At 52.4% G+C, this 26151-nt stretch overlaps 1 protein-coding gene across 1 annotated transcript in view; it reads left to right on the top strand.

The window, feature by feature from the left end:
• Positions 1-7386: 7386 nt before the first annotated feature.
• Positions 7387-26151, top strand: part of SCHIP1 (schwannomin interacting protein 1) — a 99084-nt gene continuing 80319 nt past the window's right edge. Inside the window, exon 1 of the mRNA XM_071566715.1 lies at positions 7387-7522. Within this exon, the coding sequence (XP_071422816.1) occupies positions 7514-7522 (9 nt within the window). The 5' untranslated portion in view covers positions 7387-7513. The remainder of the gene's footprint in view (positions 7523-26151) is intronic.

Here is a 26151-nt window from a genome sequence, read left to right as displayed (position 1 = left end):
TTGAGATGCTGCTGAGCATCCAAGGTCACCTCCAGCTGCTTTCCCACCCAAATCCAGTGTTTTCCAGGTGTTTCTGTGTGCAGTGGTTTTATTGATATTAATTCCTGGATGATCAAATCCCATTCAAAGGCACAGCTGTGAAGTTGATGCCAGTTCCTGTGGTGCCAGGGGTCTGGTTGGCAGGGAGCAGCTTTGCTGCTGGGCTGTGCCCTAAGAATGCAGAGAATGTGCCCTGCTCCCTGGGTTTGGGGCTGTGTGTGTGCCAGGAATGCCATGCTGGGTTTGGGGATGTGTGTGTGTCAGGAATGCCATGCTAGCAGCAAAGCTCCTGCTCCCTGGGTTTGTGTGTGTGTGCCAGGATTGCCATGCTGGCAGCACATTCCCTGCTTCCTGGTTTGGGATTCTCTGTGTGCCAGGAATGCCATGCTGGCAGCAAAGCTCCTGCTCCCTGGGTTTGTGTGTGTGCCAGGAATGCCACGCTGGCAGCACAGCCCCTGTGCCAGGAATGCCATGCTGGCAGCACAGCCCCTGTGCCAGGAATGCCATGCTGGCAGCACAGCCCTGGGTTTGGGGTTCTCTGTGTGCCAGGAATGCCACGCTGGCAGCACAGCTCCTGTGCCAGGAATGCCATGCTGGCAGCGCATTCCCTGCTCCCTGTGTTTGTGTGTGTGCCAGGAATGCCACGCTGGCAGCGCATTCCCTGCTCCCTGGGTGTTTTGGAGGAGATTCCCTCATTGCCCCCCAGGCTCCCTCCACAGTCAGTGCTAATCCCGAGTTTTCCTTGGTTTGGGCTCATTGAACCTTTGAAATCCCATAAATCAGGAGAGAGCATTTATCTTGTCCCCCAGGCACCACTGAGGACTAATTAAAAGCCCTAATTAACTGGAGCAGAACCCTGAGAACTGCAAGGCAGCAGGAATGCTGCTCCTGGACACCTGGAGGAGGATTTTCCCCTGGATTCAGGAAGGAGCTGACACAAGAAGCAGAACTTTGCCTATTTTCTCTCCAGCTTAGAGATTTGCTGTGTAAACATGATGATTAATTTTTTTCCAGAGGAATTCTGGCTCAGAATTCCACAGAATGCTGGACTGCAGTTGGTCTCAGTGAAGCTGCAGAGGGAATGAGCAGAAATACCCAATTATTCAAGGATTTCAGCCCTCAACAGCAGCCAAACCCCCAAATCTTTTATTAATGAGCCCCAAACCTTTGCCCACAGGTAATTCTTCCCATCCCCTTGCCAGGCTTTGGAGTCTGAGCTCCTGTAATCCTGGGGCTCCTGGAGGAACAGGCTGGGAAGGGTGTTTAAAGAGCTTCAGTGGTGTCAGGAGGAGGCAGGACAGCACTGGGAAGATTTTCCAGTCATTCCTACTCCAGAGTGACAGAGGCAATGCCTGGAGGTGAGTGAAGCTCTGGGGGACTCAGGAGTGGGTTTGGAAGGACCAAGAGCACCTCCCTGGGTCACCTCTGCAAAGACAAACCTGTTCCCAAGAGCTTCCCCAGGCCAAGAGCATTCAAAAGAAGCATTTTGGGGATAAATGAGCATCTAAAATACATCACTCACTCAAAAGCCTCTTGGTCACTGCTCTGGGAAGCCTCTTGAGTGGAAAAAAGCAGCAGTGGGAGCTTTAAATAGAGAAAAATTCCCAGTGAAATCAGAGAGGGAAGAACAGCCACGAGAGGTCTGGGGAGGGCAAGGAACAAAATTCCCAATAAAATCAGAGGGGGAAGAACAGCCATGAGAGGTCTGGGGAGGGCAGGGAACAAAATTCCCAATAAAATCAGAGAGGGAAGAACAGCCACAAGAGGTCTGGGGAGGGAGAGGAACAAAATTCCCAATAAAATCAGAGAGGGAGGAACAGCCACGAGAGGTCTGGGGAGGGAGAGGAAGAAAATTCCCAATAAAATCAGAGAGGGGGGAACAGCCACGAGAGATCTGGGGAGGGCAAGGAACAAAATTCCCAATAAAATCAGAGGGGGAGGAACAGCACGAGAGATCTGGGGAGGGAGAGGAACAAAATTCCCAATAAAATCAGAGAGGGAGGAACAGCCACAAGAGGTCTGGGGAGGGCAAGGAACAAAATTCCTGGTAAAATCAGAGAGGGAGGAACAGCCACGAGAGGTCTGGGGAGGGCAGGGAATTATTGGGACACCTGAGAAGGGAGTGGGAATGGCAGGAACCTTTTTGGTGAAATCCTTGTGGATCTGCATCATTCCTGCTGCTTTTCCAGGCATTGGGATTCCAGCCTGGCATTGGGATTCCAGCCTGGCATTGGACAGGGGGTTTGTGCCCCAAGTGTGTTGGGTTCAGACAGAGAAAATGCACCATTCTTGCTAAAGTGTGACTGGAGCAGGAAACGATTCCCAGGGAAAAGCAGGAGCAGCACTGGGGAATGGGTTCCAAATGAGGCCTGGTATTAGAAGAATAATTAAGCAGTATTTGCTTACAATTATACCCAATAACTTTTTGTGCACTGTGATTAATTAAATTCTCACATTTCCTCCCAGTCCCTGCATATATTAAACACGGAAATTAATTTTCTCCAACAACTCATTAAGGCCCCGAAATGCTGCAGGTCCCACTTTAATCAGTTTTTCTTTGCTTTGTGTTGTAAATCTCTCTCTGCACATCCCTCAGGCTCAGCCCAGGCTGGGGCTGCAGCCACTTCCCCCTGCTCTGGCACAGGCAATTCCAGGGCATTGGTTTTCTTTGGGGAAAAACCAGGTGCTCCTTAAGCCATTCTAATATTTTTTGGACATTGGGTTTTACTAATTAGGGGGGACTGAAGGGGGAAGTTGATCCTGCAAAATGCAGGCACTGAAGTGCTGGGGTGGGTGGGGAATCCAAAGTCACCTCCAAGTGCTTTCATGTCTAAATCCAGTATTTTCCAGGTGTTTCCACAGGGAATGGTTTTCCTTCAAAATAATTTAATAATTTGTTTGGATGCAGGAGTGGGAATCCCAAATAATTACATTGTTAAATATCCCTGAACCTGTTCCTGGGAGCTGGGAAAGGCTCTCAGAGCTGCCCTGGAGCTTTTGTTTGAATCCAGGAGTAGGAATCCCAAATAATTGCATTGTTAAATATCCCTGAGCCTGTTCCTGGGAGCTGGGGAAGGCTCTCAGAGCTGCCCTGGAGCTTTTGTTTGGATCCAGTTGGGAATCCCAATTAATTGCATTGTCAAATACCCCTGAGCCTGTTCCTGGGAGCTGGGGAAGGCTCTCAGAGCTGCCCTGGAGCTTTTGTTTGGATCCAGTTGGGAATTCCAAATAATTACATTGTTAAATATCCCTGAGCCTGTTCCTGGGAATTGGGGAAGGCTCTCAGAGCTGCCCTGGAGCAGCATCCCTGTTTGGGTCCAGGAGTGGGAATCCCAAATAATTACATTGTTAAATACCCCTGAGCCTGTTCCTGGGAGCTGGGAAAGGCTCTCAGAGCTGTCCTGGAGCTTTTGTTTGGGTCCAGGAGTGGGAATCCCAAATAATTGCATTGTTAAATATCCCTGAGCCTGTTCCTGGGAGCTGGGGAAGGCTCTCAGAGCTGCCCTGGAGCTTTTGTTTGGATCCAGTTGGGAATTCCAAATAATTACATTGTTAAATATCCCTGAGCCTGTTCCTGGGAATTGGGGAAGGCTCTCAGAGCTGCCCTGGAGCAGCATCCCTGTTTGGGTCCAGGAGTGGGAATCCCAAATAATTACATTGTTAAATACCCCTGAGCCTGTTCCTGGGAGCTGGGAAAGGCTCTCAGAGCTGCCCTGGAGCTTTTGTTTGAATCCAGGAGTGGGAATCCCAAATAATTGCATTGTTAAATATCCCTGAACCTGTTCCTGGAAGTTGGGAAAGGCTCTCAGAGCTGCCCTGGAGCTTTTGTTTGGATCCAGTTGGGAATCCCAAATAATTGCATTGTTAAATATCCCTGAGCCTGTTCCTGGGAATTGGGGAAGGCTCTCAGAGCTTCCCTGGAGCAGCATCCCTGTTTGGGTCCAGGAGTGGGAATCCCAAATAACTACGTCATTAAATACCCCTAAGCCTGTTCCTGGGAGCTGGGAAAGGCTCTCAGAGCTGCCCTGGAGCTTTTGTTTGGATCCAGTTGGGAATTCCAAATAATTGCATTGTTAAATATCCCTGAGCCTGTTCCTGGGAATTGAGGAAGGCTCTCAGAGCTTTCCTGGAGCTTTGGTTTGGATGCAGGAGTGGGAATCCCAAGCAGACAGAGCACTCAGAGATTGCAGCAGTGTTTGCACACTAATGAGCTCCCCGGGGCCGAGCTGTGGGCACAGGGAGCCAGCCCTGCTCTGCTCTGCCCTGCTCTGCTCTGCTCTGCTCTGCTCTGCTCTGCTCTGCCCTGCTCTGCCCTGCTCTGCTCTGCCTCCCCGCTGGCATTCAGGGGGTGTGGAGCCTCCATCTCCAGCTGGAGCTGCTCCCCATGAGGGATTAACCTGCTGTTATGGGGTACAGTCTCCTCAGTGAGCACTGGGAGTGTTTGAGGCAGCCTTTCAGGGCCCAGAAAATCAGATTATAGTGACAGAGTCCTTGCTGGGTCCAGTGCTGGTCAGAAGCTTCAGGAATTCAACCCAGAGCCTTGGGTTTGTGAGGGTGTCCTGGCACAGCTTGTACAGCACATTCCTTCTGATGGAAAACCTTCGGAATCCTGGGATTCTGCCTGTGGGGGAGAAACCATCTGAGCTCCTGAGCAGGACACCCAACAGGGGGATCTGCACCCTGCAGGATGGTGACCCTGGCCCAGGACCCAGGGGGGGTGTGCTGTGTCCCACCCATCCCAGCTTTGGAGAGAGAGAGGGACAAGAAATGGGATTGTTTGTCAGCTGTCATTGTGCTTGTCAGGGGGCAGCTGATTGTGGTTGGTGATCACCAAACACAGCCACATTCCCAGTCCTGGCACACTGGCAGCAGTTGGGCTCCAACATCCACCCAGTGTCTTGCTGAGGTTGATGTGGACACATCTGGGCACAGCTGGCACCTCTGGGCTGCTCCATGTGCTGGAGCTGAGCACTGGAGAGGAACCAAATGTCGTGGCATCACTGCCATTAAGGATGTTTCTGTTTCCAAATATCCCCAAATATTTTGCTCTTTGTCCCTGGGCTCTCCTGGGATTTGTGTCACTAAGAATTCCTGTTTGTTTGTCCCTGTTTGATTTTCCTCCCACAGGTTTATTAATAGGAAGAAAACCAGCAGTGAAGGATCCCTGCAGTTACTGAGTTTGGCCTGACTGCTCAGTCCCCTTTGTTGGCTGAATTAAACCCACCCAAGCCTGGGGGACCCTCCCTGCCAGCCTGGAGAGCTGAGACCAGGAGGAGCTGAGTTGGCACTGCCTGAACCCGGAGCCACCTTTGCCAGGAGTGAGGTGTGAGGGCAGGGAATGAGAGCAGCTGGAGTCAGTCACTCAGGCCCACAGTTTAACCCACACTGTGCAGAGCCTTTTGGTTTTCCTTCCCTTTTCATGCCAAGGAAGTGTTTTATTTAGAATTTCCCTGAGCTTTCCCTTGGCACACAGGGCTGGAATGTCTCTGAGCACAGCCCAGCCCTGAGAGCTGGGCCTGGATCTCAGTGGGAAGCACCAAAACGAAGCATTTCCACTCCCAGGACTTAAAGCCACCAATTTTTGCATTTTCTACTTTTAAACACTTCCTTAGTGATCCTGTTTGTTTAGTCTGTAGGGAGTCTATTGACCAATGAAAAATTTGGAATTATTTTGCTTATTATCTTAACTATGGGCTTGTTTATTTTCTTTTTATTGCCTGAAAAGGCATAAATATTTGGACAAGTTCAGTCTCAGTGCACTGACAGTTTCACTTTCAAGCATCACATGCTTGAAATCATCTGAATTATCTTTATAAAATGCATTTTAGCTTCCCAGTAATACCAGAAAAAACCACCAAAATATGTGCCTAAAGAATGTTATAAAACCCTGTGAAGCCACTTGGAGACAGGAAGAGGAATTTGAGTTGCCACAGTGTGGCTGTGTGGGTTTAATACCATTTACAGCAAGCTGGGGGAAGTTTGTGCTGGCACCTTGACTGGATGGATAGATAGATTAGATGGATAGATAATTAGATAATTAGAGATAGATAGATAGATAGATAGATAGATAGATAGATAGATAGATAGATAGATGGATAGATAGATGGATAGATAGATAGATAGATAGATAGATAGATAGATAGATAGATAGATAGATAGATGGATAGATAGATAGATAGATAGATGGATAGATAGATAGATAGATAAATGGATGGATGTATAGATGGATGGATGGATGGATGGATAGATAGATGGATGGATAGATGGATGGATAGATGGGTGGATGAATAGATAGATAGATAGATAGATGGATGGATAGATAGATGGATGGATGGATAGATAGATGGATGGATGGATGTATAGATGGATGTATAGATGGATGGATGGATAGATAGATAGATAGATAGATAGATAGATAGATAGATAGATAGATAGATAGATAGATACAGACAGATAGATGTAGATATATATAGAGACATATACAGAGAGACATAGATATATCATAGAATCATAGAATCATTCTATGATTCTATGATTATATATAAAAATAAATATAACTAATAATATCTATAAATAATATAGTAAACAATAAGATTTATATATATATATATAAAATCTACAGCAAGCTGATGGAATGAGCTATTTGAAGTTTGTGCTTTGGAGAAAGATAGATGGATAGATAGATAGATAGATAGATAGATAGATAGATAGATAGACAGATAGACAGACAGAGAGAAAAATAAATGAAATTTACAGCAAGCTGATGGAATGAGCTATTTGAAGTTTGTGCTGGCACCTTGGCTTATATATGTGTGTGTTAATATATATATATGTGTGTGTGTTTATAGATAGATAGATATAAATAAAATTTACATCAGGCTGATGGAATGAGCTATTTAAGTTTGTGCTGGCACCTTGGCACTTATAGATATGTGTGTGTGTGTGTGTATAGTATATGTATATATATGTTATGTGTGTGTATGTATGTGTGTATATATATGTATGTATGTATATATATAAAAATAAATAAAATTTCCAGCAGGCTGATATAATGAGCTATTCGAAGTTTGTGCTGACAGACAGACATACATACATATATATCTCAAATCTCCATCTGTGTGTGTCCGTGCCCCAGTGCCTCATGTTGCAGCCCGCGCTGCTCCGTGCGGGATGCGCTGCCCCCCGCGCTGACACTCCCGTGAATCCCATTCCGCTCCTTCCCGGCTCGGGATCACAGCGCATCCAGCCCTGTGCGCTGGAGCCGTGCCAGCACTTCCTCGCTCGCTCCCGCTCTGGCTCTTCCTTGGTTTTTTTTTAATTGAGGTTTTCCTGGAGCCTCCAGAGTGAGCTCAGCTCGGCGGTTGCGGCTTCCCCGTGCCCTGCTGTTCCACGGGCAGCCTGGCAGCGCCCGGGAGCGCCTGGCCGTGCTGGCATCACTGCCTCCCGTCCCTGCAGGTGGCTCGGCAACTTCGCCATGCGGCTGGTAACGTATTGAACGCTCTCCATAATCCCCCAAACCTCCCGCTCTGCTGCTCCGGGCTCGGGCGGAGCGGCTGCCCCGCAATTCCGCCTGGAATTTGGAATTCGGGGCTGCCGGGACACGGATGCGCTTTTGTGCCGCTCGCCAGCCGGGGCTGGACAGGCAGACTTCCTTAAGGAATCTGGGAGCAGGCAGCGCTTCCCCTCCAGATAAGGAGGCTCGAGCAAACGCAGGTCAGCAGATGCAATTCCTACAGCGTGAGTTTAGCAGGGAAGCTCAGGGTTAAGGCTGGGCTCGGTGTGGGCTCGGACGGGGAGAAGCATCTCCGCGTGAGAACGATGGAAACCAGTGCGTGGGAAAGATGCCCGAGGATTCGGAGGGCTGTGCCGGGCAGTGGCCAGGCTGCCGTGCCAGGATTTTCCCGGTTTAAAGGTGCCCAGGATTCGGAGGGCTGTGCCGGGCAGTGACCAGGCTGCCGTGCCAGGATTTTCCCTGTTTAAAGATGCCCGAGGATTCGGAGGGCTGTGCCGGGCAGTGGCCAGGCTGCCGTGCCAGGATTTTCCCGGTTTAAAGGTGCCCAGGATTCGGAGGGCTGTGCCGGGCAGTGGCCAGGCTGCTGTGCCAGGATTTTCCCTGTTTAAAGATGCCCGAGGATTCGGAGGGCTGTGCCGGGCAGTGGCCAGGCTGCTGTGCCAGGATTCGGAGGGCTGTGCTGGGCAGTGGCCAGGCTGCCGTGCCAGGATTGCTCCCGCTTTAAAGGTGCCCAGGATTTTCCCGGTTTAACAGCTTTTTTTCTTTTGGCTCTGCGGTTACTGGGGGGAAACGTGGCTGCGGTTCTCGGGGTGACACCGCGGGGAAATCAGCCTCGGTATTCCACAGGAATCCGAGCCCTGGAATAGGCAGCAGATCCATGCAGGGATCCTGTAGCCAAGAGTTCAGCTGGTTGTGAACCGGGAAAAGCTGCCGGCTGTGTCGGGATAACCCGCCGGCTGTGTCGGGATAACCCGCCGGCTGTGTCGGGATAACCTGCCGGCTGTGTCGGGATAACCCGCCGGCTGTGTCGGGATAACCCGCCGGCTGTGTCGGGATAACCCGCCGGCTGTGCCGGGAGCAGCGCAGGGAGCGGGGCTGGATTGCTATGAAGTCATCCCGGGAATGCTGCGGGACCAATCCGGGCTCCCACAGTGGGCAGAGAGGACTGAAGTCATTCAGCTCTGATTGATCGAGCCTTTATTTTTGGCATTCCTACCATAGTAGTCGTAACAGGCAGAGATTTGCAGCTTCACAGGCTGCTTTTAGGAGCAGATTGGGTGTTTTCAGCAGCTCCCACGGTGTGTTTCTGTACATCCCGAACTGGGCAGCCTCCGTGGACGGGGCACAAAGAGCCCACGAGGCTTTGCCATCACCTCCTGCTTCCCAGCACCGCCTGGCTGTGCTCCACGTCATCCCAGGGCTGTCCAGCAGGATGTGATGGATGGAAGCGGCTGTTTGTAAACACCGCGGGGTGGAAACTCAACCGGGGTGTTGTTAACTCCGAGGAGACGGAGCAGAGGAACAGGAGACACCTCAGGGAGTTCGGGCTGGCTGCGAGTGTTTCCTCAGGCATTGCAGGGCAGGGATCCGAGCCGGGGGTGAGGATACATCCTGCACAGACATCCCTCCCCTCTGCTCCTCCTGACTCAGTGGGAAAGGAGGAGGAGGAGGGGGTTTAACGTGTTGGTATTGATGGATCTGACACGGCTCCCAGTCCTGGTGTGGGTGGATGGAAAGAAGCAAATATTGAATTATCATTTCTACAAAGCTGGAATAAATCTGAGCTTTTGTGTTTTCCAGGACAACTTGTCAGACAATGTAAACTCATTTGCTAAATTGCACAGGAGAAAAGGCTGCTTTAGGAATGTCTAATTTACCCAGAGCTGGATGTATTTTGATTCCTTTTACTGCCTGGCTCAAGTTTTTCAGCTTTCCAGCAGGCTGGATAAGATCTACAGGGGTCTTATAAATAAAAGACATACATGAAGAATTTACCTCAGCAATGCAGTGCTGGGACTCACTTCATGTTCCCAGTGCAGCTCTGGAAAGCCTCTGGCTTTGTGTCCAATGCTCCCCCCTGCCTGCTCTGTGCGTTTCAAAGAACAGACAGAATTTGAGACCCTCCTTTGCTTTAAATCTCTGGCCTCTTAAAACTCTGATTTGCTGTTACTTGAGGCTCCTGCAGGTTCTTACTCCTGCAATCTCCATAAAATCCAGGAGAGTCTTTCTATGCCCAGGGGCTAAATCCTTGGTTTGTGTTCAGCAGCTTGTATGGACCTGAATCACAGGGCTGAGATCAAAAGCAAGGGAGGTGTTTGTGCTCACAGTCATTTCCCTGGATGCCAAAGGAAGTGCAGCAGTAAATGATGGATTGGTTGGTGTGTGCTCTCTGAAGGGGAAGCTCTGCTGGTTTGGGGTACCTGTGGCTCTGAGTGTCCAGAGTTTCCCAGCTGGGAAACCACAATAAACCAAATATTCAACGCTTTTTACATCTGAAGAACCTGCATTGTCCCACCCTGGAGCACCAGAAGGTCACAATTCAGGTGGGCAGGAGGATGGAGCCTCCAGGCGTTGCCCAGGTCACTGTGATGCCCCTGGGCAGAGGTCAAGAGTGATGCCCCTCCCCAACAGGCTGGGTGAGCCAACAGTGTCCAACCCTCCCCAGCTGCACCAGAGGGGCCAGGGGAATGTCCTGGGAAACAGGGAGGGGGTCTGGGCTTCAGTGGAGTCTCCCAGACTGGGAGAGTATCTCCCATCTTACCTCCTGCTGTTTTCTGCTTCTCACAGACTGGTTTGGGTTGGAAAGGACCTTTAAATCCATCCAGTGCCACCCCTGCCATGGGCAGGGACACTTTCCATGGACCAGGTTGCTCCAAGCCCTGTCCAGCCTGGCCCTGGACACTCTCAGTGCTGAAGTTGGCTCCCAATTCCAGGAGCTTGGCTGGTATTTGCAGCAGCATCAGCTGGTGTAGAGAAAGGCATTAGCTCTGCCCACAGCTCTGCTCTCTCCTTTATTTGTTTGTTTGTTTGTTTGTTTATTTATTTATTTATAAGAAGAAAACCTACCAGACCATATTCTGTAGGTTTTTCTGTACCACCTCGGTCTAAGGAACAGGAACATCTTTGCACAATCCTGGAACACATAAAACCTGCAGTCCCTTAAAATCTGCAGTCCCTTAAAACCTGCAGTCCCTTAAAACCTGCAGTCCCTTAAAACCTGCAGTCCCTCATCCCACACAGCTCTGCTGCCCCTGAGAATGATCAGGAATGAGGAAAATAATGGCCTTTTCCCCTCCACTTCCACAAGTCCTGCCAGGCATCCCTCCCTGCTGAGGAGCTCCAGGGGGTGAATTTGGCACCTCTTCTCTGTTCTTGCTGGGCAGGAGCTGGTTTGGGTTGGGTTGGCTCTCCTGGCACCCCAGGGAGCTGAGGCTCATCTCTCTCCTGCCATCCTGGGCATAATCCCAGCAACATTAGGCTTGGAAACACTTCAGCAGCAGTGGCTGGTGATCCCAGGAGCTGCTGCCAACATTCCCATGCCAGGGAGCAGCAGGAGGAGTGGGCACACCTCACAAACAGGCTAATGAGCTGAGCTGGCATCCTCTCAGGAATAGGTGATTCATGAGAGCAAACCCAGCCCAGCAGCTCTGGCACCTCTCCCGGGGCTGCCCTGGTGCCCTCTGGTTTGGCACAGCAGCTGTGCCCAAGCAGCTGGTTCTGTGCTGGAGCTTGGGCAGGCACTGGGGGTGCAGGGGCAGCTCCAGCACTGGTGGCTTGGTCTGTGGCTGATGAACAGAAACAGCTTCATATAATCCTGGAATACCTTTAAACCTGCAGTTTCCTGCATCTCACAGCTCTGCTCACCCCGAGCCTGGTCAGGAAGGAAGGAAAATCCATGTGGAGTGACCTTTTCCCCTTCCCAAACTCATCCCTGACAGGAGCACTTTTTGGCTGGTGGACCTTTGATCTCTGGTGGCCTCCATGAGGTGTCGTTGATGTCTCAGTGCCAGGAGGAACTTGCTGTTTGTTTTCCAGCTCCACCTGGTGCAGAAATGTTCTTTTTTTCCCCATTTTTAATGAAAAACTGTCTCTCTGACCTTCTGTGCCTGCAGAGAACTTGCAAATGTGAAACCCGAGCGGAGCAGGAATATTGACTGTTCAGAGTAACTCTGTTTTAATTGAGTTTTGTGACATTTGGTGCTGCAGTTCATGGATTTTGGATGACCATACCCTGGTTTTGAAGCATCTGGCAAATCACTGACACTGCAGCAGGTTTGGTGAGTTAATCAGAAATGGGATAAACCACATGAAACCCACTATTTTTTTTAGAGTTGTAGAATTATATTTTGTGAATCCTGTTATGAGAGATTTCCTCCCATCTCATAAATTACTTGGAGATTACTTAAGGAAAGGAGAAATAGGCAGTAAAATTGGAAGGTTTGATGTTAGTTTTTCTCCATTTTTAACTTTCTCCTCACTTTTTATCTCCCTCCCATTCCAAGCCTTTCATGCAGTGACTGAGGGCAGAGTTCCCTCTCCTTTCTCTGACGTGTAATAGATGATAAACTGATTTTTAACTATTTCTAGATTGCCCAACCATTGATTTTCCAGCTTTGTGTGTGTTATGCTGGCAATGTGCAGTCTGCAGGAGGTGAACCCCCTCAAACTTGTGTTATTTTCCTTTTTTAAAGTTTTTTTTTAAATAAATCTGCCCCTCAGCTGAGGCCCCAGGGTGGAACATTTCATGGCTTGTGTGCCCTTCTTGGGCACCACTGGAACAATTCCTTCTGTAGGTGTTTTTTTTGAAAGTATTTTATTTTAAATCCACCAAACCCCCTCGAGGCTGTAATTTCCTGCTCCCTGGAATGGGCACCATCCCATTTTTTAGGGGAACATTTGAACAGTCTGCCCTCTGTGTTTGCTCTCCCCAAAACATCCCAAGCTTTTGGCCCCCCTTTTTCCCTTCTTTCCATGGGAAATGCAGGAGGCCAACAGTGCCTGCTGGGGCATTTTCCATTGACCAGCAAGGCTGTTGTGGTGCTTATTGACCCAATCATCAGTGTGATTGCTCTGGAATCGTGATGGAAAATGCCCACTGACACAGGAGGGGGTGCCCAGCCTGGCTGGGGGTGCTGGTGGGCTCTGAGCCAGCCCGAGTGGGGGCACTTCTGTGTGGAAAACCCTCCCAGGGCTGTTCTGGGTCAGTGTTTCAGCAGCTGTTTGGATTTGGGTGAAACTCCTCACCCCAACAGTCACAAAAATGGGATGTGCTTATACCCAAAAATAAAGCCTCAAAGAGGGTGAGATGAAACCAGAGTGTTCAAACTGAAATGCATGACCTGGGCTGAACAATTGGTCTTAAATTATTCATTTGCAAGCACTGCTGCTGATTGAAAATGACTCCTGGAGTTCACAGGGAGGGCGTGGGCACCAAACACAGGTGATTTTAACTGATTGTGACTTGGGCAAACTTCCCTCTCCTGAAGTCTGAAAACAAGGAAATCCCTCCCTTTGTCCAAGGAACACCAGCAAATGAGCAGCACTGGGGCAGAGAGTTCAGCTCTGCAGGTTAAGGGCTGCTTTCTGCTCTGGTTTATGAACTGAAGGAACACAATCAGAAGCAGAACTGGGGCTGGGGGTGATGGGTGTGACTCCCCCTCACTGCTGAGGAGCCTCTGGAACTTCTCCCTGGCAGGAGATCCACCATCAGGACACAAAACATTCACACGGGGCTGGGGGAGGGATTGCAGGGACCTGTCACTGGAGAAGCCTTGGAAAATCCTGATAAATTCTAATTTAAACCATTGGTTTAACTGAGGGAGAACTTGGGGTTCTCTTGGTGAGGGGATGGGTGGGCACCATCAGGGGGAGATGAAGAAAGAGGCCCAAGACACTGAGAGTTAGAGGTGCCTGTCACAGCCCTAAAAATAACAGCATGAAGTAATTAAGTAATTTAGCATCTTACATTTATAGCTGAGAGTTCTGCCCTGATCTCTGACAGGGTAAATTGGATTGTCCTGGGGAGCCCAGACCAGGGGCCAAGGTTGGTGCCCACCCAGTGGGGAGGGAAGGCTGAGAACACCCTTCCCTACAGAAACTGAGGCATTAATTTAGACAGAAGAGACATAAATGTTTGGAGACTTTGGCTGGCTGGGAGTGGTAACATGTACCAACAGCACTTTTGGAGTTTGTTGCTGTTTCCAGCACCACAGATGGCTGCAGACTGAGGGCTCTCTCCTACTGTGTCTGTCCCCTCTGCCAAATGAACAAAAGGATGTTAAATCCTGGCCAGCCTTAATGCCCTGCATATGTTGCCCATGGCAAGTGTCTCTTTGTGCCACTGGATGGGTGGGAGCAAGAGGAGATGGGGGGGAATGGGTGTGTTTCAGTCGGTGCTGGGTGTTATTTTGGGACTCAAGACTTCTGTTCCCTGAGCAGGGACACATTTGTGTGTTCTGTGCCAGCACATTTCAGTGCTCTCCTGTTGCTGTCACCACTGGGTGGATTTGGGGACAGGAACTTGTGTTCAGTGGGAACTGGAGCTCTCCAGAAGGTGCCCAATGCCATGTTTGGGGTCCAGCTGGCCCCTCTGACACACAGCTCTGCTGGGGGTGCTGCTTTGGACCCCAAAGGGGTGACTGTCCCACACCCAGCCTGGCTCCTGGAGGGTCAGGCTCACTGGTGGTGCCCACTTGGAACATGATCTTGTGTTTCTCCCTGTGGGAAAGCCCAACTGGAGCTCCCTTGCCCTTGTTTTGGAGCAGCTGCCCAGCTCCACCTCTGGTGGAGTTCCCTCTAACACAGCAGTGCTGCTGTTGGGAGCACGTTCTGCTGTCAGTTGTGGCCAGCAGGAAATGTTCCCTGGCTTTCAGCTCTGCCACCTGTGCCATGCCTGAGCCTGGGTCTTGCAGAGCCACCAGTGACCCATCCCCTGCCTGGCACTGCCTGGCACTGCCTGGCACTGCCAGGGGGCTGGGAGGGAACCCCATGGGATATTGGGACATATTTTATGCCAGGGAGCAGATCTGAATTATGGCAATGACTTTCTGCACTGAGTGTGCCATCTGGAGGGAGTTGTGCACACAGAAATGTGTTGGGGCAAGGAGAGGGTCAAGGGCTCACTGAGGAGGAAGGTTTGGAGTGCTCAACCCTGGAGGTACCCAAGGCAGGACTGGCTGTGGCACTCAGTGCTCTGGGCTGGGGGACAAGGTGGGCATCGGGCACAGGGTGGGCTCCAGGGGCCGGAAGGGCTTTGCTAAGGTGGGCATCAGGCACAGGGTGGGCTCCATGGGCTGGCAGGGCTTTTCCCAGGTGGGTGTTGGGCACAGGGTGGGCTCCAGGGGCTGGCAGGGCTTTGCCAAGGTGGGCATCAGGCACAGGGTGGGCTCCATGGGCTGGGAGGGCTTTTCCAAGGTGGGCATCGGGCACAGAATGGGGTCCAGGGGCTGGGAGGGCTTTGCCAAGGGGGGCATCAGGCAGAGGGTGGGCTCCAGGGGCTGGGAGGGCTTTTCCAACCCCAGTGATTCTGTAATTCTATTCCATGGGTTTGTGGAAGTGGATCAGGACTCCAGAACCAGCCTCAGTGTTTGCAGCACAGCCCAGTCAGACCCAGCAGTGCTGACTCTGCCCCAGGGGGGAAGGAGGTTTTTATTATTGAGGGTTTCATTATTTCTGTTTTCTGAAGCCTTGCAAGGCCTCCAGTGACTGTTGTGCCCACACCTCACCCTGCCCAGCAGTGCAAGGACAGCCCCAGCTGCACAGGCTGCCCCAAAGGCCACAGGAATGTCCTCTGGACTCTGTGGCTTTGCTGCTGGATCAAAGTCTTCCCTCTGCCCATGGAGCAGCCAGGCTTCTCCTGCAGCACCAATTAACAGGCTCATTAGCGGCAACAGGGGCTGAGTTTCTAATGATGCTCAGGTGCTTCTGCTGGTCCTCATTGTAGGGAGAGGGGTGGGAAGTACTTACAAAGATCTATTGAAGTGGGGCACGTTTTCTGTCTCTGCTGCAAGAACATCCACAGGGTCTTCTGCTCAGGGCCAGGGAAGACATCCCTGGAGGTGGTGAGAAAGCAGGAGGGCCCCCTTGGTGTCCCCCAGGGGCGGGAGGGACCCCCTGGGTGTCCCCCAGGGGCGGGAGGGACCCCCTGGGTGTCCCCCAGGGGCGGGAGGGTCCCCCCGGGTGTCCCCCAGGGGCGGGAGGGTCCCCCCGGGTGTCCTCCAGGGGCGGGAGGGTCCCCCCGGGTGTCCTCCAGGGGCGGGAGGGTCCCCTGGGTGTCCTCCAGGGGCGGGAGGGACCCCCTGGGTGTCCCCCAGGGGCGGGAGGGACCCCCTGGGTGTCCTCCAGGGGCATCAAGGGCAGCTTTATTCCCAGAGCAGCTCCCCTCCATCACTCTGGATCTCAGTGGGACCTCAGTGTTTAAATGACCTGGTTGGACCTTCCCTGTGTCCCTCTGGGGCTGCTCAGTGCCTGGAGCTCCTTCCACAGAATCCCAGACTGGGCTGCCTTGGAAGGGACCTTAAAGTTGACCTCATTCCAACCCCTGCTGTGCAGGAACACCTTTCATTAGACCAGGGTTTGTTTGTGAACACTGTTTTGATCTTTGTTTTTTTCCCTCTTTTTTTTTGCCTGATCTTGTGATGTCTGGGAGTTGGGCCCTTAATTTCCTGTCCTCTGTCATCTGTCTTTTAAATCTTGCTAAGAATGGATGTTTTCAGGAAACTGGGACTCTGAAAGGCCCTTTGTGCACGTTTAGTCTGAATCAAAGTTCCCTGGGCTTGTTTGCCATCAGGTTCTCAGCTGAGCAAGGGCAGTTTTATCTCCTGGGGAAAGCTGAACAAAATTCTTCCTTTTATTCAGCGCTGGGAACATGGGGGGTAATTCCACCAAAGATGCTCAATGAGACTTTTGTGTTTCCAGGTTTGCAGACTTAGTTACAACTGAAAACCCCTCCCCAAAGTTAACCAGGATATTTTGGGTGACCTTTAACAGCTCCAATGGGCTGCTCTTACCTCTGCAGCCCTAAATTTCCTTTTAATTAATGATGTTGTTACAGCTTCAAGCCTCAACCTAGACAGGTTTGCTGATTTATTTGTTACAGTTTAACCTTTAATCTAAACAAAGTTTTGGGTTTATTTCTTTAAGTTCCGCTCACAGGGTTAAATTCCTCTTTGCCTAAAGCTCTGCATGGTTAAGATCACTGACAAACTAAGGTACAAGCTAAAATAAAAAATTAATATAAAATACAAAGTTAATACAGTTCTGATTAAAAATTAGTAAAGACCTTGTGTTTTTATGGATAAAACCCTTTTTTGCTTGAGTGTTGTCTGGGGAGCAAACACAGCCTCAGAACAAGGCTGATCTCCCCCTGTGCTCCTCCTAATAAAAGGGAAGGATGATAAATAATTAACATAAACAAATGAAAACTAATTTGCCCATTTTTAATTTTTACCCCATTGCCTGATCCCCGTTAATGAATAATTCACAAGCCAGAAATGACTATAAATCCAAGTATTTCCCTGGGGCCTGTTGTGTGTGTTATCTGAACATCCTATCTGAATGTTTATATATAAATATATATTTAAAAAAGAGTATAAAAATGACCCCAGAGAACAGAGCAGGGAGCATGAACCAGGCTGGAATAAAAAGAGCTGCAGACTCCAGAGACTTTCCCATTTCCTCCCAGGCCTGAGATGGTTTGTCTGAGGTTGGTTTTGAATAATTCATGTGAACTGCAGCTCTTTGCTGGGTGAGGTTGGACGTGCCCAGCTCCTCTCCTGTGGTTCCTGTGCAGTTTTTCCTGGGATTCCCTTCATTCCCAGGCCCTGCTGAGGGGTCCCCTCAGCCCCACACTCACAGGGAGGGGCTGGGCTGGGGTTGGCAGGAAGGAGGGAGCTGGTGGGAGCCAAGGAAATGAGGGAATGCTTCTCTTCCAGAGAAGAGCAACGAGGCTGGAGAAGGGACTGGAGCACAAGTGCTGTGGGGAGAGGCTGAGGGAGCTGGGGGTGTTCAGCCTGGAGAAGAGGAGGCTCAGAGGTGACCTCAGCACTGTCTGGAACTGCCTGAAGGGAAGTTGTGGCCAGGTGGGGGTTGGTCTCTTCTCCCAGGCACTCAGCAATAGGACAAGGGGGCACGATGGGCTCAAGCTCTGCCAGGGGAAATTGAAGTTGGAGATCAGAAAAAATTCTTTCCAGAGAGAGTGCTCAGGGATTGGAATGGGCTGCCCAGAGAGGGGGTGGATTCCCCATCCCTGGAGGGTTTTCAGCTGAGCTTGGCCGTGGCACTGAGTGCCATGATCTGGTAAAGGGACTGAAGCTGGACCAAGGGTTGGACTTGATGATCTGGGAGGTCTTTTCCAACCCAATCCATTCTATGATTCTGTGATTCTGTGGATGTGGCACTGAGTGAGAATCCACCATGTCTTGATCCAACCCCACTGTGATCACCAGCCCAGGGCACAGAGTGCCCTGGGCTGGTGATCACAGTGGGGTTGGATCAAGAGTTGGACCTGCTGATCTTGGAGGTCTTTTCCAACCCAATCCATTCTATGATTCTGTGACTGAGGAACTCCTAAACCTTGGGAACAATGCCCTGGCTCTGCCTGGACTTTGCAGTGTTACCACCAAGGGAAAGGGGTTCCTATTTTAGCTTCAAGAGAGTGGGTTGTTTCTAGAAACCTTCTGCATCCTGTCATGATGCCTGAACTCCACAGACACAGTTCTCAGTTGAGTTTTAGGGGCTTTTCAGGGGCTCTGACCTCTCTTCTTAAATAAGTCACTTGACTGCATCAAATTTTAGGTGGGTTTCTGGTAGTTTATTTCTCTGCCTTCTTTGTCATGGGTTACAGTAGTTGTGGAGAGAAGGGAAGAGATTTTTGGAATGTAACAAAGGCAGTTTTATTTGGGCCCTCCCACTCTGGTTTTGGGCCATCCCACTCTGGCTTTGGGCCATCCCACTCTGGCTTTGGGCACTCCCACTCTGGCTTTGGGCCATCCCACTCTGGGTGTGGGCACTCCCACTCTGGATTTGGGCCATCCCACTCTGGGTGTGGGCACTCCCACTCTGGCTTTGGGCCCTCCCACTCTGGGTGTGGGCCCTCCCACTCTGGGTGTGGGCACTCCCACTCTGGCTTTGGGCACTCCCACTCTGGGTGTGGGCCCTCCCACTCTGGGTGTGGGCCCTCCCACTCTGGTTTTGGGCCATCCCACTCTGGTTTTGGGCCATCCCACTCTGGATTTGGGCCATCCCACTCTGGATTTGGACCATCCCACTCTGGGTGTGGGCCCTCCCACTCTGGGTGTGGGCCCTCCCACTCTGGGTGTGGGCCCTCCCACTCTGGGTGTGGGCCCTCCCACTCTGGGTGTGGGCCCTCCCACTCTGGGTGTGGGCCCTCCCACTCTGGGTGTGGGCCCTCCCACTCTGGCTTTGGGCCCTCCCACTCTGGCTTTGGGCCCTCCCACTCTGGGTGTGGGCACTCCCACTCTGGATTTAGGAAACCCCACTCTGGTCGTGGCTGGGATGTGCTGCTGACCTGCAGTGGGTGGGAAGGTGCAGATGGAGCTTCCCTGAATCCAAAGGTTGGCTTGGCCACTGTGTGTCAGGTGACTGATGACAGGAGTGAGGGATAAACGGTGACATTTATATGAACATTGTAAGGTGAAGATGTTGAAAATGAACTATTCAAGTGTTTGATAGTCTGAGTTAGCAATGCAGAGATGGCACCACCAACCAGCTCTCCAACAGCTTGTCAAGCTGCTGCAGCAGCTGCCTCCAAACAACCATGTCCAGTTGTAAAAGTGAGCAGGAAATCTTTTCCTCTCTGCATTTTCTGAGGCTTTTCAGAGACTCCCAGGCTTGTCAGAAAAACATCTGGGCAGGGCTGCAAGAGCTCCAGGATTTTATCCTTAGGAACTTCACCACAGTGAAATCTTTGAGCAGAATTCCTGCCAGGGCTCTGCCTCCTGCTGAGCTCTGGTTGGGAGAGCAGAAGTTTGTCTGGGCAGGAGGAGGAGCAGAGAGTTCTCCAGGTGGGTTTCCCTGGCTTGTCCCTGTGCTGGGTGGCAGGATGGAGGCAGAGCCCGTGGAGCAGCTCCTTGGAGCCGATTCCATCCCCACTGATGTGACTCGGGAAGCGCCTCCCGATGTTTATCTGCTCCAGGTGCTGCCAAGCACGGGATGCCGTTGCTAAGCAACTGCCTTCAATTAAAACATCCTCTCCGAGATCTGCAGCACAGGAGAAATCAGGTTTAACTCCTCAGCAGCTCCAAGAAGAGCAACCTCTTGACCTTGGATCCCACCAGAGATCCCTCCTCCTCCTCCTCCACATCTGGGGCTGCTCCACCTGCACAGCTTGGCAGTGACACTGAGAGTTGGTGCTGGGAAGGAGCAAACACCTGTTTCATTTTATTTTACAAGGTCCGGTGCCTTCATCCCTGCTCAGCTCCCTCCAGTGACTTCATCTCTGCTCAGCCCCCTCCGGTGCCTCTCTGCCCTGCTCAGCCCCCTCCGGCGCCTTCCTGCCCTGCTCAGCCCCCTCCAGTGCCTTCATCCATGCTCAGCACCCTCCGGCGCCTTGGTCCCCTGCTCAGCACCCTCCGGCGCCTCCCTGCCCTGCTCAGCACCCTCCGGCGCCTCCCTGCCCTGCTCAGCACCCTCCGGCGCCTCCCTGCCCTGCTCAGCACCCTCCGGCGCCTCCCTGCCCTGCTCAGCACCCTCCGGCGCCTCCCTGCCCTGCTCAGCACCCTCCGGCGCCTCCCTGCCCTGCTCAGCACCCTCCGGCGCCTCCCTGCCCTGCTCAGCACCCTCCGGCGCCTCCCTGCCCTGCTCAGCACCCTCCGGCGCCTCCCTGCCCTGCTCAGCACCCTCCGGCGCCTCCCTGCCCTGCTCAGCACCCTCCGGCGCCTCCCTGCCCTGCTCAGCACCCTCCGGCGCCTCCCTGCCCTGCTCAGCACCCTCCGGCGCCTCCCTGCCCTGCTCAGCACCCTCTGGTGCCTTCCTGCACTGCTCAGCACCCTCCGGCGCCTTGATCCCCTGCTCAGCCCCCTCCAGTGCCTTCCTGCCCTGCTCAGCACCCTCCAGTGCCTCCCTCCCCTGCTCAGCACCCTCCAGCACCTCAAATGATGTGATGGCAATAGGTGGGATGCTGAACAGGAGCAGAAATTTGGTGTGAGCTGTGAGGTAATTAAATCCTGACTCCTTTCATTAAAGGGCTTTGTGTACCTTTTGGTACTTGGGGCTGTTTTGCTGCTGTTCACACAAGGAAAAGGTCCACGTGGTTGCTCAGCTGGTGCACTGAGTGTCCCACAGTTTGCAATTACACTTAATTTTGATGCAGGGAATTAGATGGGTGGGTTTGATGGGTAGTTCTGCTCTGAAGCCTGTTATGTTCTGTGATTATGATTTTTTTTCTTCAGGATTCATAGAGCTAATGTGCTAAAAACCCACCTGAAGAGTTTTGTGCTTTGCCTCTGAGACTAATCTGTGGCCATCCCTTTAATGGGATTGTAAATTATCTGCACTTTTTGAAGCAACTGCAGCAAATTGAACAATTGTGTCAATGACTCTTATCAAAGATTAACTGGGAAGGCAGGATGGGGAGAGGGGGTGGTTTCACCTCCAAGATTGCCAGGGGAACATCTTCAGGACCTGTTAATTAGCTAGTACCACCCCCAGTGGGCCCAGCAGGGCTGGCAGAGGGAGGAGTTTCTGCTGAGATCCCTCTCCAGCTGCTCTGGGGCTGTTTCCAGCTGGGGGGAAACAGCAGGGCATGAACAACCTCTTTTGGAGGGAGCTTAAAAAAGTACTTACCAATGTGCTGTGTGGAGGTGGAGCCACCACACCCATGGTGGCTCTTCTGCCTTGAAGGGTCCATGGCTTGGTTCGTGCCTTGGGAAATTTGCTCTCCAGTTTGCAAAGAGAAAACTGGAAACTAAGGGGGAAAGGGAGGGAAAATCCCTAGTAAATGGAACTGAGTGTTGGGAGAGGTCCCTGGAGCTGTTGGCCCATCTTGGGGCCCACGTTACAGCTCAGGGGGCAGTGACTTGGGTATGGGGTGCTCTTATCTCAGCCCAGAATGTTCCCAGGGGTGGGATCCAAGCAAGGACCAAGGGCTTTACTCCAGAAAGCCTTTTTGCCAATATCCCAAAATGGATTGGCTTGGAAGGGACCTTGAAGCTCATCCAGTCCCACCCCTGCCCTGGGCAGGGACACCTTCACTGGCCCACGTTGCTCCAAGCCCTGTCCAACCTGACCTTGGTGGATAAGCTGGTGTGGAAAGGTTTGATCTGGGTCCACCTTCCTGGGCAGGCTCCTCCACACCCTCCTGGCTTCTCACCATGGCTGGGGGCTGGTTGAGGCTCTGTAGCCCTCTGTCCTCACCGCCCTGCCCTGCCCTGCCCTGCCCTGCCCTGCCCAGGGTGGGTGTTCCCAGGGGTGCAGTTGGAGGGCACTAAACCCTGTCCAAGCAGAGGAGTCACTGCTCAGCTGGTGGCCTGGGGACTCAGCTGGTGGTTTGTCAGCACTGCCACAGTACAGAGGGACACACATTTGATGTGTTTCCCAAAACCAACTCCTTTATGTCCTCAAAACACCCCACTTGGCCTAAATGGGACATTCAGAATCACGAGAGGCACAGGAAGGCTCTTCTGTAACAGATGAGATGATTATTTTCTCACAGTAACCTTCTGATTCCTAAACTGGTTCATCACTCCTTTGTGAACATCAACCACATGCTGAAAAGCTGGAAATTGGATTAATATTTTTTTCAGGTTTAATTCCCTCATCTGTTGTTGTCATTAGAAGCAATGGGCTCATGAGCATAAAAAGAGGTGATTCCTTTTTCTGTGGGGAAAAACCCTCCCCTGGGAGTTGGAGATGGATCTGTCCCATCAGGTGTCCCCTGCCCTCCCCTTCCTGCCATGCTGAGCTCACACTGCCTGGTTGCAATTCCCTCATTTTGCTCTCCAAAGTGAGCTGGACCCGACTGTAATTTGTGACAAAACCCTTGGAGGGTGGAGGTTCTTCCAGCAGGGAGGGCTGGGGACAGGTTGGGGCTCCAGTTTGACTTCCCGGAGTTGGACTTTGCAGTTGGGTCTCTCTGGTGGGATGTGGAGCTGCCACTGCCAGGGCTGGCACAGGAGCACCCAGACTGTCCCTGCCACCCATCAGTGACTGTGCCAGGGCTGAGGGAGCTCCAGCCCGACCCTCCCCATGGGCACAGCACCATGGGCAGCTCCACAGATCTGATTGCAAGGAGCACTGATCAATATTTCATGGTTAATGATGCAAAACTGAAATTAGTATAGATTTTATGTCTCCTTCTCCTCCCAGTTATGCAAACATTGCTGGGCCCTTCCGGGGCTGCCTTTCATCCCAGCCCTTATAAAACCTGCATGGGGAGGTTTAATTGCAAGGCTGAGTAGTCAAAAATGTCACAGCCAATTTGGGGCTTTACTTTTTGTGTGTGTGTTGAGCCTTCACCCTGAGGTTAATAGAAAATGATGTCAAACACAGGGAATGATTTATGTCACTCCTGCAGCTTCTGTCACCCAGAGCTGTGGAGAAAGGCAATTGCAAATTGTTTTCACGTCCTAAATTACTGTGCACAGCTCTGGGGCAGGCAGGGACAGGAGCAGAGGGATCACAGGGACCAGGGAAAGGGTGGCTGCTTTGCTTCTGAACCCAGCGGGGCTCAAAGACAACAGTCTGAGGAGTGGCTGGGTTTAATGTGCCAGAGGAGGATGTTCCTCAAAGCAGACAGAAAAAGGAGCTAAAACCAGGAAGCATTTTCCTGGCTGGATCATTTGCAGTGGCTGGTGAGGGACAGGCCCCCAAAATCCCCCCCAGGGTGTGGTGTGACCCCCAAAGTCCCCCCCAGGGTGTGGTGTGACCCCCAAAAGTCCCCCCCAGGGTGTGGTGTGACCCCCAAAAATCCCAGCCAGGGTGTGGTGTGACCCCAAAATCCCCCCCAGTGTGTGGTGTGACCTCCAAAAATCCCCCCCAGGGTGTGGTGTGACCCCCCAAAATCCCCCCAGTGTGTGGTGTGACCCCCAAATCCCCCCCAGGGTGTGGTGTGACCCCCAAATCCCCCCCAGGGTGTGGTGTGACCCCCCAAAATCCCCCCCAGGGTGTGGTGTGACCCCCCAAAATCCCCCCCAGGGTGTGGTGTGACCCCAAAATCCCCACTAGGGTGTGGTGTGACCCCCCAAAAGTCCCCCCCAGGGTGTGGTGTGACCCCCCAAAAGTCCCCCCCAGGGTGTGGTGTGACCCCCAAAGTCCCCCCCAGGGTGTGGTGTGACCCGCCAAAATCCCCCCAGGGTGTGGTGTGACCCCCCAAAATCCCCCCAGGGTGTGGTGTGACCCCCAAAAGTCCCCCCAGGGTGTGGTGTGACCCCCAAAAATCCCCCCCAGGGTGTGGTGTGACCCCCCAAAAATCCCCCCCAGGGTGTGGTGTGACCCCAAAATCCCACCAGGGTGTGGTGTGACCCCAAAATCCCCACTAGGATGTGGTGTGACCCCCCAAAAATCCCCCCCAGTGTGTGGTGTGACCTCCAAAAATACCCCCCAGGGTGTGGTGTGACCCCAAAATCCCCCCTAGGGTGTGGTGTGACCCCCCAAGTCCCCCCCAGGGTGTGGTGTGACCCCCCAAAATCCCCCCCAGGGTGTGGTGTGACCCCCCAAAATCCCCCCCAGGGTGTGGTGTGACCCCCCAAAATCCCCCCCAGGATGTGGTGTGACCCCCCAAAATCCCCACCAGGGTGTGGTGTGACCCCCCAAAAGCCCCCCCAGGGTGTGGTGTGACACCCCAAAATCCCCCCCAGGGTGTGGTGTGACCCCCAAAAATCCCCCCCAGGGTGTGGTGTGACCCCCAAATCCCCACCAGGGTGTGGTGTGACCCCAAAATCCCCACTAGGATGTGGTGTGACCCCAAAATCCCAGCCAGGGTGTGGTGTGACCCCAAAATCCCCCCCAGGGTGTGGTGTGACCCACCAAAATCCCCCTCAGAATGTGGTGTGACCTCCAAAAATCCCCCCCAGGGTGTGGTGTGACCCCCCAAAATCCCAGCCAGGGTGTGGTGTGACCCCAAAATCCCAGCTAGGGTGTGGTGTGACCCCCAAAAATCCCCCCAGGGTGTGGTGTGACCCCCAAAGTCCCCACTAGGATGTGGTGTGACCCCCCAAAGTCCCCCCCAGGGTGTGGTGTGACCCCCAAAAGTCCCCCCCAGGGTGTGGTGTGACCCCAAAATCCACCCCCAGGGTGTGGTGTGACCCCAAAATCCACCCCCAGGGTGTGGTGTGACCCCAAAATCCCACCAGGGTGTGGTGTGACCCCAAAATCCCCACTAGGATGTGGTGTGACCCCCCAAAATCCCCCCCAGGGTGTGGTGTGACCCCCAAAAGTCCCCCCCAGGGTGTGGTGTGACCCCAAAATCCACCCCCAGGGTGTGGTGTGACCCCAAAATCCCACCAGGGTGTGGTGTGACCCCAAAATCCCCACTAGGATGTGGTGTGACCCCCCAAAATCCCCCCCAGGGTGTGGTGTGACCCCAAAATCCCACCAGGGTGTGGTGTGACCCCAAAATCCCCACTAGGATGTGGTGTGACCCCCCAAAATCCCACCAGGGTGTGGTGTGACCCCAAAATCCCACCAGGGTGTGGTGTGACCCCCAAAAATACCCCCCAGGGTGTGGTGTGACCCCCCAAAATCCCCCCCAGGGTGTGGTGTGACCCCAAAATCCCCACTAGGATGTGGTGTGACCCCCAAATCCCCCCCAGGATGTGGTGTGACCCCCAAATCCCCGCCAGGGTGTGGTGTGACCCCCCAAAAGTCCCCCCCAGGGTGTGGTGTGACCCCCCAAAAGTCCCCCCCAGGGTGTGGTGTGACCCCCCAAAATCCCCCCCAGGGTGTGGTGTGACCCCCCAAAAATCCCCCCCAGGGTGTGGTGTGACCCCCAAAAATCCCCCCCAGGGTGTGGTGTGACCCCAAAATCCCCACTAGGATGTGGTGTGACCTCAAAATCCCCCCCAGGGTGTGGTGTGACCCCAAAAGGGGCTGCAATTACAGACCCCGGGGACAGAGCCTGAGGAAACCCCTGAATTGTCACCTTGACAAATCTCCTTCATCCTTAAAATATACTTTGCAGAAATAGCCCTTCAGGGGCTGGGAGGAAACCAAGCTGTGTTAGAGCTCCCTCAGCTCCCTGCTGTGGTCTTGTTGGTGGCAAACAGGGTGGAATCATGGGCAGGATTAACATTCCTTTGTTCCATGAAATGGGCTTTGACTGGGAAAGCAGCAGGTGGAGCTGGTGGATGTGTTGGGCTCCTGGAGAGCTCTTGTTGGCAACAGAAGTGTTTGTCCATCCCAGGTCAGATGAGATACACAAGATGAAAATACTCTTCTTTTGCCTTTTAAATGTTCTTGGCCTCCCTGGGATTCCTGTGCCTGTCAGCGAAGTGTGAAGTGAAGTTTTTTACATTAAATCCCCAATTTAAGGTGTTAAAAGGAGTCACGAATGAACATCTTTGTTTTCTCGAGTTTTTCACCTTCTGCTGCTACTTTGTCACCAACCAGCTGATGGATAAACGAACCCTGGAGGCAAAACCCTG

The sequence above is a fragment of the Pithys albifrons genome, chromosome 11 (genome assembly GCF_047495875.1).
Source record: "Pithys albifrons albifrons isolate INPA30051 chromosome 11, PitAlb_v1, whole genome shotgun sequence".
Classification (NCBI taxonomy): Eukaryota; Metazoa; Chordata; class Aves; order Passeriformes; family Thamnophilidae; genus Pithys; species Pithys albifrons.
Note: the sequence above shows the minus strand (reverse complement) of the source record. Positions and strands in the feature narration are given on the sequence as shown.